At 41.9% G+C, this 11,597-nt stretch overlaps 1 protein-coding gene across 2 annotated transcripts in view; it reads left to right on the top strand.

The window, feature by feature from the left end:
- NUF2 (NUF2 component of NDC80 kinetochore complex) overlaps positions 1-10,989 on the top strand; it is a 29,572-nt gene extending 18,583 nt beyond the window's left edge. For both annotated transcript variants that reach the window (XM_047705210.1, XM_047705211.1), the window contains exons 11-14: positions 307-447; positions 1,347-1,522; positions 2,450-2,585; positions 9,341-10,989. In XM_047705210.1, coding sequence (XP_047561166.1) covers positions 307-447; positions 1,347-1,522; positions 2,450-2,585; positions 9,341-9,475 — 588 coding nt within the window. In that variant the 3' untranslated portion in view covers positions 9,476-10,989. The remainder of the gene's footprint in view (positions 1-306; positions 448-1,346; positions 1,523-2,449; positions 2,586-9,340) is intronic.
- The last annotated feature ends 608 nt before the right edge of the window (positions 10,990-11,597 follow it).

The raw sequence follows: 11,597 nt of genomic DNA, 5'->3' as shown, positions 1-11,597 counted from the left end.
TTAGCAGACACGAACTCTTTTCAAGTCATTGTGAATAATCCGTGGAAGGTACTTCAGTGAGTGATTTAGTAAAATTGTGGCAGTTTTCCTTTGTGTAAGGATATTTGGCAATTAAGAAGCATAATTATATGTACTTAGACAAATGTCAGTAATAGCGCTTTCTTAGTGACCTAGAAACTTAATTGTTCTCTGCTCTTAAGCTTTCAGTATTAAGTGCAGAAATTATTTAAAAGCAAACAAACTGACAGTACTGCAGTTTCATAAAGGAGACTATCAAACTGGTTTTTATGTTTCTTTCTTTGAAAGCAAGAAGTGATGGAAAAGTATGAGATCTACAGAGACTCCGTGGACTGCTTGCCTTCATGTCAGCTGGAGGTGCAGTTATATCAGAAGAAAATACAGGACCTGGCAGATAACAGGGAAAAATTAACCAGCATCTTAAAAGAGGTTTGTGTTATGTGGAATTTTAATGTTTTTATTATGGAATGGTTTACTATAGTTCCTTGGCTTTGCTTTTACTTTGTGTTACTGTTTGCCGAAAGGAAGGCAAAATCATTCTAGAGTATAATAGATGTGGCAGTATACGCTGAGCAAGAAAACATTTTTCTTCTTAAACACAGCAGTGGTAAGACCTATGTTAACCTTCAGATGAAATGAATGATTAATTAACATGGCATGTTGCCATGTGTATTTTGGAGGAAAGTCATGGAATTTTAAACCTGTTCTAACAGTTGGAAATGATCTTCTCACCAGTAAGCCCAGAGTCCCAACTCACGGCCTCACACTGTACCTGGGATTTAAGTTTATGCTTAGTGCCTGCCCTGAAGATAGAGAGCCAGTGCCAACGTTCATTTCCCCAGGCTGAAAGCTTGAAAATCCTTCTCTGCTTCTTAACTTTATCATAGTAACCCGCATTATCCCCAGGATCACTAACAGTGCGTTTGACAAAGGATTTCATTTTTTTTTTTTTTTTTGAGGAAGTAGGGGTTAGAAGGTCTGAGATATTCTATCCCAACTGTACACTCCCTCGTCTGCCATCCTGAGTCAGCAAAAGGTTGCTTTTAATGGTTCTAGGATTTTCCCTTTTCTCTTTTACTCCTCCCTTAGTTCAGACCCGAACCCTCTCTGTGTAGCTTCGCCGGGGTCCTGTTCTTTCCTAGCATCCACAGTGTCCTGCTCTTTTCTCCTCCTGACACTGCCTTCTACAGCTCAACTTTAGGGCTTAAACGGTTTTATCTCACTTTCAAATTGTATCTCCGTATAGCTCATCCTAGGAAATAGATGTTCATTTTGTTTTTAAATCCTAATTGGTTGTATCGACTTTAAATACTTCCCGTTAACTACAGAGCCTGAACTTGGAGGACCAAATTGAGAGTGATGAGTCAGAGTTGAAGAAGTTGAAGACAGAAGAAAATTCCTTCAAAAGACTGATGATTGTGAAGAAGGAAAAACTCGCCACGGCACAATTCAAAATAAATAAGAAGCATGAGGATGTCAAGCAGTACAAACGCACAGTGATTGAGTACGAACTTGTTTTCAGTTTAATGTGTTAGACAGTAATTGGGAAAAGCTAGTCCATTTTCTCCCCTAGGATCCCAAAACTCTATAATTTCAACAAGGCATTCCACCTTTGGGTGACTAAAAAAGATGAATTAATTATGAATCTTACAGTGTTAGGTCGAGATTTAGAGCTGTTTTCAGTTCTAGATTTTTCCCTGTCCAGATACCACCCTTCCAGATCCTTTGCAGGATTCCCCAGAAGGGTTCGGGTGCCCCTGCTCGTTTCAGTGCATTTAGAGGAGTGGGCTGGAGCTGCATCAGATGAGTTACCCTGTCCATCTTATGCGTATAGCTGGGCTCTGGCATTATAGCATCAGTGTATTGAGAAAAGGTCCTATTTTTTTTTTTTAATCCAGGTAAGAAGTAATATTTCACTAAGTGTTTTATGGCCGTTGTTAGCCAGCATGCTGGGGTATTCCTGTGGTAGAGCCTTCTTCCCGTCAGTTCTAAGAATGTATTTTTAGAATATACTCCCCACATAGTGTATGAAATGTCCGTGTTTCAGCCTGCAACGTGGTGAAGATGTCCTTTGTTCTGGCTCATGCAGATGAAGACAAAGGGCAGAACTGGCGGATTTTGTATTTGCTGCCAAACCGCCTTGCAGACAAGTTGTCCGAGTCCCATCCACTCCCCGCCCCCTCATGCCCAGTAGTACATTCATGATCTTGGCTGGGGGAGTGCACCTTCAACCTTAAAGTCTCCCGTGTAAATGACAGCCCTCGGCCACAGCACCCACTGGGGTTCACAGCTCTTTGTTTTTATGTCCGAGAAGGAGTTTAGGCTTGTCAAACAAATATATGTGATCTCTTTGGAACCACAATTAGAGTTTCATGTTTTCCTTTTCAGATGCTTGAGCGGAATTAAAATTTAGCTGTCTGTTTTCCTTTAGAGATTGCAATAAAGTTCAAGAAAAAAGAGGAGCGGTCTACGAGCGAGTAACCACAATTAATCAAGAAATTCAAAAAATCAAATTCGGAATCCAACAACTGAAAGATGCCACTGAGAGGGAGAGGCTGAAGTCTCAGGTGAGTGCGTGGCCCCAGGTGCGTTTCTGAGGGTCTCACCAGCTCACGGCGGCGACTCTGCCAGCCTCACGTTCAGGATACTGCCGGCTCTCTCAAGTGGAGATGGACCCCCAGTGCCTTGGTTCTGATTGCATTTACAGCCCCTTTTCCATGACCAGTGTTTGTTGGGACGTATGCCTCCTTGTTACATTTTCCCCCATGTCCTTCCCCTGACCTAGCCAAACATCGTGCTCTGCAGTAAGGGTGCGGTGCTCCACAAGAATCCTGAGCTTTTGCTTTTAATTAATTTATTTTTTTTTAACTTACATTCAGTTAATTAACGTATAATGTATTATTGGTTTCAGAGGTCGAGGTCAGTGATTCATCAGTCTTACATAACACCTGTGCTCGTTCTGAGCTTCTTTGATAGATGAACTTGGATAGTGATTTTAAGTAATGTACTCTGAAAAGTTTCTGTAGTTTGTTTTGTTTTTTTTTGTCCTGATAAAAGGATCTCAAAAGTATTTCCAGGGGTTCCTGGGTGGCTCAGTCAGTTAAGCATCTCCCTTCTGTTCAGGTCATGATCCCAGGGTCCTGGGATCGAGCCCTGCATCAGGCCCTCTGCTCAGCGGGGAGTTTGCTTTTCCTTCTCCCTCTGCTGCTTCCCCTGCTTGTGCGTTCTCTCTCTCTCTGACAAAAAAATAAATAAAATATTTTAAAAAAAAAAAGTATTTGTCACCACCAGTGTTAAATGTATTTGAGTTGTTACCTGAAACAGAGCAGCTGAGGGCAGTCCCTATGTGATGAGACCTTCCATGATCTCTTTCTTGTAATTGCCTAACGTTACTGCTTTTATTCTTGGCTTGTTTTGGTGTATTTATTTTATCGTTTCATAAGCAGTTCTAAGTTTAATGAGGACAGACATCCGCATTTCTGTCCTTCCAGAATGTCGGGACAGCGCCAAACATAGGTGTTGACCTCTTTCTTTCTTTTTCTTAACCACCCGTGTCTCCAAGAAGTCTATTCCTGATGTGTGTGGTATATTTCATTTTCTCTGAACTTTTGAAGTTTGGCCTATATCTTCCAGATTACCCTGAAATGCTCTACCAGAAATCACTAAAAACAGTCCTTTATCGGGTGAAATCCCATGGCCTCTTTTTTTTCCCCCTCATTCTTTTTCTCCTTCCCTTTGTTGACATATTGGATCCAGGTTTCCTAAAACCCTGATACCTGGGAAATATTTAAATACTTGCTGTCTCTACCTTCCACCAGCCACATCCAATTGGCAAGCAGTCCTAATACTAAAAGCCACCGTACGCCATCCCCTCACCTGTTCTCCAGAACTTGTATCCCCTCCAGAGATGGCATTGCTGTCCGTGCCCATGGAAGCATGCGTAGACATACCCGAGCTCTGTCTCGAGGCTGTGAGAAAGGGACAAAGGAAGGACGGACCGAACGAAGGAAAACAAAAGTGAATGTCTTTCCCACCATGGTTGACCCAATCTGCTGTCCTGACTTTTTGTGTTCTTTCCTTTCTTTCCCATTTTAACTACTTTTTCCTGCCCCTGAACTGGATATTCACCAAGGCCCAGCCCTCTGTTTATCTCTAGAATGCGGGTTAGAAAGATCATGGGAGATATTTAATCCTACTTCCTAATCAAAGTAATCAATAAGCTAATATTGTTATCACATGGTCAGGCTTAGCTCGTGAACCCGCTACCATGTGCCTCAGCACTTTTGGCCTGTCAGTTGTAAAGGCACCCCTGCCGGCCTTCCCTCACTGTGTTGTGTCTGTCTGTGTCTCACCAAGAACGTGTTCAGTTTCTCGACAGTAGTGATCATGTATTTGCTACCTTAGTATGTCCTGTCAGACCATGCCTGGAATGGCTCCTTACATGTAGTATGTTTTTCATCAGTATTTGTAAACTTGGATGGTCATCTAGCATGCTGTTTCTTAAAACCAGCTGCGTATTAGAATTTGGAAAGGAACAAACAGCCACCCGCCCCAAATGTCCTGAATTAGAATCATCAGCAATGGGGTTCATGAACCGGAATTTTTTACTGTGGCTTTTGAGAACCATTGATACGTTCTGCTTCATTGTTTTCAATATCATCGAGCTCATAACCACCCCAGCTGTTCTGCTAGGACCGCTTTAGTGGTTAAAATGTTATTTCTTATTTCGAATTTAAAATATAATTTCTGTACTCAAGTGAACCAAGATCTCTCTGGAACAAATCTGTATCGTCCTCTGCTTAATATCACTTCAGACATTTGAGGATAATGATCATGGGTTCCTCCAGCCTTCTCATCTGGGTTAATGAGCCCCAGTTTTCCAGCCATTCTTTATATAGCTTAATTTTCAGATTCATTACTATCCTGTTTACTGTCTTCTCCCCTCTGTTTCCTGTTTGTCATTATTCTGTTTAAAATGTAGGACCCAGTACTAAACATAGTCTTCCAGATAATGCTGTGACCAGTCCCAAAGCACTATGCTTCTGTTAATGACGTGTGGTACTGGCTTGGAGTTTCAGCAGCAGCATCTCGCCCTTGGCTCATACTGAGCTGGTGATCAATTAAATGACCCCGATCCGTTCCACATGTAGTTCTGCCTGGTTAAATTGCTTCACCATACTTGAATGCAGCCATTTCTTGGGACTTTTAAATCAGAATTTTACTAGTATTTCTCTAAGGCTTCATCTGTTTACTTCCGTGTGGATTTCAAAGTATCAAGGTCATTTTAAATCTTTGTATCATTCACATTAATGATATTTCATGGCTTAGCGTCACCTGCACATTGGATAAACATGCCTTTTTCTCCAAAATAAAAATGTTGAGTAGAATTGGGCCCTTGGATACAGTAGGTATTTCTTCCTTCAGACTGACTTAGAGCACTGAGTAAAACTTTGGATACAGTTGTTGAAGTTGCTAAGTTGTAACTTTTCCCAGTCTGCATTGTGATACCCATGTGTCCTGAGCAGCGTGGGAGAGTCTAAAATTACTGTAGCGAATCATGACGCATTTTTCTCAAGAGCTCCTTTTAGCTTCCTTCCTCATCCCCCTCCATGAGAAGGAAAAGATGGGCTATAGTTGCCCATTTGTTCTGGGTGCAGTTTCTGTGAAATCCTAATGATCACATCCCTTCTCTCCTTAAATATTCTTTCCCAGAGATCCTTATCTCTACTGCTTTCTGTTAACACCTTTATTTAGATCGGCTTCTAAATTGGTGTCCTGTTCTGTCTGCTCACCCCAACTCTGCTCCTTGGTGGAGCTGCCTGTCGGATGTTTTCAGTGTGCTCATTCATCACAGCAAAATAACATTTATAGAATGACTTCCAGCAGTTTCCAGCATCTCTCGTCCTCGCTCTCCTTTCTCTCTTTCCCTTTTACTACACTTCTTCACAAATTTCTTCTTATGCTTTGATGGCATCATCATTTTTCCATCACAAAGAGTTGATATTTTGGACTTTCTATAGATAATCCTGACATCCAGACAAACACCAGGTTAGTGTTCGGATTTTCTTAAACAGCGTTGATACTGTGCACCACAACCCCTTTCTGTTCTACTCCTGTCAGCTAATTTTGTAATGCTCATGGATTGTGGCAAAAACTTGCTAAATTTCTTCCTTGACCTAAGATTCTGTGCATCACATCTGCCCTGAATGCTAAGGGCTGCCAGATTTATCTACTAAACTATCCCTGTTGCTGTATTTTCCTGCTTAAAACGGGAGCTCCCGGTTTCCCCGTAGAGCACACTCTGTCCCTCGTTCACCTATGGCCTGTGCACCTCCTGGGCGCCCCCTGACTCGGAGTCAGTCGTGAATAAGGAAGGCATGATCCCTGCCTTCTAGGCTTTTAAAGCTTTAGATCTAGGCTTAGTCATTTCCATTATTTACAATTTACTAGAAAGCATAGCCTCTGATTCCTATGACACATTGACATATCTTCACTCTCTCTGCTCCCTCAAATATTCCTGGAGTGCTTTTCGTTGATCGCAGATCATCCGGGTTGGTGCCGTCCGGTCTGTGGCTACCGGCAGCGTGCGGCCATTTGCATTTACGTTTAAATTAATTGTAATGAAAAATATTTAAAATTTAAAATTTAGAACATAATTTTAGCCATCCTTTAAGCTCTTGGTATCCAGTATGGTCTGGATTATATGTTCCTTCAGGGTAGAAAGCACATCTGCATTTTCTACTGTACTTGGGCCCAGTGCTCCTTCTAGAAGGTGCTCAGTAATGTATTTGGTTGACGAATTAAATACGTACTTGTAGGGTAATGATTGGCTGCAAAACCCCACGTGTATTATATACAGTTGAGCCTTGAACAACGCAGGGACTCGGGGTGCCAGCAGCGCACAGTTGAAAATCCACATGTAACTTCTTACTTGCTAAAACCTTAACTCCTAATAGCCTGCTGTTGACGAATAGTCTGCTAGTAACACAGACAGCTGGTTAACGCGTGTTCTGTATGCTCTATGTATTGTGTACTGGATCCTGACATTATGGAGGCCAGAGCAAAGAAAATGTTAGGAAGAAAATCATGAGGAAGAGAAAATACGGTTCTAATCCATACTGTACAAAATCCATGTATATGTGGACCCATGCAGTTGAAACCCATGTTGCTCCAGGGTCAGCTGTCCTCTTAAATTTATCTGATGCCAAAGTGAGGAAGTCCCTGGACTGGTGCGGCCCGGTGGACCTGTGTGCGGTGATGGGGATACACTTCTGTCCCGCTCAGTACGGCAGCCACTGGGTCCCTGTGTCTGCGGAGGAGCTGACATGGGGTGAGGGCGGCCCAGGGGCCTGGAGGTCTTAAAATGTCCGTTTTCTAGCCACAGGCACTGGCGGTTACCACACAGACACCACAGACCCAGACTTGGATTTTAAAAATATTTCACTCTAGTGAAGTCATCACCGTAAGGTGGATTTGTTTTGTGGATTAATAATGTAAAGTTCCACTTGGATGCGGAATTTAATGGGAACCTGAAATAGCATTTGTGAGGGCTGTGCTGGTTCCCGTTAACGTCCTCTAAGGGTTGCTTGTAACTTCTAAGGGTTGTGTGCTTGCTTCTTTCTGTTGATGTGCCCTGGAGTGGGCTTTTTTTTTTTTTTCCTTAAGTCGGCTCCGTGTCTGGTGTGGAGCCCAGCGTGGGGCTCAAGCGCACGACCCCAAGATCAAAACCTGAGGTGAGATCAAGAGTCAGATGCTTAACTCCCTGAGCCACCCAGGTGCCTCTGCAGCGGGCTTCCACTTCTTGTTTCTGGCTGCTCTACCTGTGGGGTTTGGTTCCTCCACGAGAGTATCTTTGTTCGTGGAAGGAAATGGTTTCTTTAGGTGTGTCGAAGTGGCTGGTTAGGTGTTGAGATTGTGTATCTTTATCCACACTGAGTCTTAACAGTTTCTTAGAAGTACTAGCTTTCTGCCAAATTTATTCAGCATCCTTTTTAGTAAGAATAAACACACAGTCCTATGGAACTAGGAAGTTGAATTGATCTATAGCTGCTGAATGTGCCGAGTTTTGTTTTTTTTTTTTAATGGTGTTTATACAAGCTAGCAACTAATTCTCCTTGTTTTTCTTTTAAGATTGAAGAAAGAAAGCTTTCAAAAATGTTTGATTTATTTTCTTAATAATTCGTACTCCATCATAGTTGTAGTATGCGATGCCCAATTAGATCTTAGAGATCTAAATAGACTCTTGAATTTTTATACAGGACTTAATAGGGATCTGCGTCTGGGTTTTCGGAGCATGTCGGCCTTAAGCACCCGTTTGTATCTGTATTTGCTGACTCTTAAGCAACCGCTCTCAAACTTGCGTAGATGTGAGAGTCTAGAGATAGTTTGGTTCTTTTTTTGAAACACTATGAATTGTAATAAATTATAATCTCTGTAAGTTGTTCAAAATCGGAAAATATCTACACTAAAATTTAAACTAAGGTAAGTAGTAGCCAAACTATAGGTTTAAGAAAAATTTAATGGCAGGGACAATTAAAATTGAGGACATTATACTCCTTTCCTGCTCCTTCCTCCCATGGGAAGAGAACTGCTGTTTTATTTCAGTGATAAAAAAAAAACCTGTCAACTGAGAGTACCACTTCTTCTTGTGTCTAGATTTGAGAGTTGTTTTGTTCAAGAAAAATGAATAATACAAGGATCGAAATTGCACTGGATGAGGATGAGATAGAAGGAAGTGTTTGCAGGCTTCTTCTGTTATTGTAGTCCATCTGTAAACCTGGTTCTTTCATTTTTCCCTCATTCTTAGCACATTCACATAGGTTCATATGAAAACTCATTACTGCTTATATAGAATTACCCGATGGGTTTACTAAAATGTCTCTCACGTGTATTTTTCGGTCGTACAGATGACTTAGCACATCTGTTGACGTATCTTTCTGTGGTGACCGGGGCCAGACACAGACGGTCTAGGAGTCTGCAGTAACCCAGAGACTTGTCTGGACACGGAAAGCTCCAAAATAAAAGCTTTTCCTTGGCAATTACAAGTACATTCTTCACGTTTTGAATCCAAGTCATTGTTACACGTCTCTGCTCTGCTCCTTCTAAGTAGCAGACTTCTTCGATGTGTCTGTACCGCCTAAAGAAGGAACTTTAAAATCGAACAGGCACACGTGTGTGTCGGGAGGTGGGCGGGAGTGCATGTGAGATTGTTTAGGCTTTAAAATGTTAAGAAGTCTTAAAGAGATGACTGGAATTCTTGTAACTCTCATCAGTTTAGGATGACACACGGGATAATTCTTACTCCATTTCATTTCCCACTTAGGAAATATTTCTCAGTTTGAAAGCTGCTTTGGAGAAATACCATGAAGGCATTGAAAAGGCCACAGAGGACTGTGGTGCTCAGCTAGAGCAGAAGACGGCTGAACTGAGGAAGAGGATGTTCAGGACGTCGGCCTGATGGGCACAGTCACTTGTCTTTCTGTGATCAGCTCACCGCCTTCATTTCACCTTTGGAAAGGGAGGAGTTAAACTGAAGTCAACAGAAGTATCAGAAGCAACACATGATGTTCTGTATACTCTCATAGGTTGTTCTTTTGTAAGATAATGCATTTAATGTAGACGTTTATTAACTTGTAATTCAAATAACTTGTGTAGCCATTCATATCTCCACCTCTGTACGTAGTCGGAATGAAACCAGAATAGGTGCATTTGAAAGATGCAATTTTCCTGTTGTTGTCTGGGCTGTCGGCCTTTGTTTGTGGCCATCAAGCAGTGTCGTGTTCCTGAGCATTGCGGTGGGGATCTCATTTGATCCTTCTTGGTCATCTCTGGGTGCACACTTTTATTACTGCTTTATGGGTGAAGAAGCCGTGAGGGTCTTGAGATTAAACAGCTGAGTCAGAATGCGCGGTGCTCTGTATGATGCTGGAGCCAGGAATGTGCCCCTGTATCACGCTTTCTCACGTATCATTTGAAAGAAAGTTTGAGTGTGGGCTTCTGCCCTTGATTCTCAGCCTCTGACTCTGGCTTGAAAACTTGTATCTACACCCACAGCTCCAATCGCCAAGACATCCATGCAACTTTTTCTGCATTGAGTACATGCAATTACATTTTGCCTTTTTGTCTTGAATTTCACACTTGCATGTCCAATAGTCAGTAGACGTTTTTAACCTTTTGGCATTCTGGTGGAGCCTAATGGATACTCATGCATGTTTTTCATGCATGAAATGAAATACAGGATTGCAAGGGGAACCGATGAGATTCAAACAAGATTGTCACGATACTTAACTACACGTTCTGCTAAATAGTATGGCTAACTACACTTAGTCGGAAACCTTCCACTTTCCCTCTTGTGCACCTCACTCCTTTATAACATTCAGTTGGCAGAACTGTGGATCGAGGTACCCAGCTCAGCCCCTTCTCGTGTCTTCCCCCGTGCTGCCCCCATGCTGCAGTTTGCATTGTCCTTTCCTGCCTGAGAAGCTTATGCTGATCTCACCAGGCTCCCGGTCTCTACCCAGCCCTACAAAGGCACTGGGGCATTCTAAACTTGCACATTAGATTGTGTCAGTGATTTGTACAAAGTGTTTTGGATTTTCAAACTGCTGCTGGGATGCTGTGGTGACCCCACAGGGAACCATGGATAGTTGAAGTTTGTAAGGGAAGCATAGAGACAGTGGCTTTATTGGACGCCATTGCAAACTGCTAGCCCAGGGTGCTCACAGTTTCAGTTAGATCGCGATGCATTCCTTTCAGTGAAAACATCTTGATGAAGTGGGTTTCTGGCGTTTGCTGTGATAAGTATCACATTCTTAGGGAATAAGAAATGAGGGTGGTGACATCCAATTAATAATTGGTTATTTAAGAGTAGAATAAAGATACCCTCAGTTTTTGTGTTATTTTTCTTAAACACACATTGTTAGAACAGAAATGCCTATTACACTGTTTTAATCTGACTACTTAATGATGGAACTATTGAGTGTTTGTTGTTTTTTTTGGACAAGGGGCACAGTGAAAGAATTTCCAAATTTCCCTCTCCCCACCCAGATGCTAAAAAGCCACATTCAAGCAGCCCTCAGTATAATCCACATTTAAACTATACTTGGCTGTTTCAGTTGAAGACTGCATTACAAAATTTGAATTTTTTCCCCAAGTCTCCTTGAATATATATGACGTCCTTGAGCCATATAGCTTTTTAAAAACCATATTAACAGGGCAACGACTGTCCTGAATGAAAGGAGAGAGCAGTGTGTATGTGACATAGGCTGAGGCCTGATCGTGAAGGAACTTCTCCCCATATTTAGACTGCAGGCATCTTTTATGAGTCCGGCTCGTAGCTATATGTAGAGCAAATATTGAATTTCAAATTCAACTGGCATATTTCAAGGAACTAATCCATTTTATGACAAAGCAAGGGAAATTGAAATATGCACCTTGCAGGCTGAAGTTAATACATCTGATTTTAGCTTAACGGGATGTTTCCTATTTTTAGTAAGACCAGAAAAGTTTCATATGAAATTCCATTTCAAATTCAGGGCCCGCCACCGACTTCAATTAAGTTGGTTCTCTCCCTCTGATTG

Source organism: Lutra lutra, chromosome 15, assembly GCF_902655055.1.
Source record: "Lutra lutra chromosome 15, mLutLut1.2, whole genome shotgun sequence".
NCBI lineage: Eukaryota > Metazoa > Chordata > Mammalia > Carnivora > Mustelidae > Lutra > Lutra lutra.
This window is presented reverse-complemented; position numbering and strand designations above follow the sequence as displayed.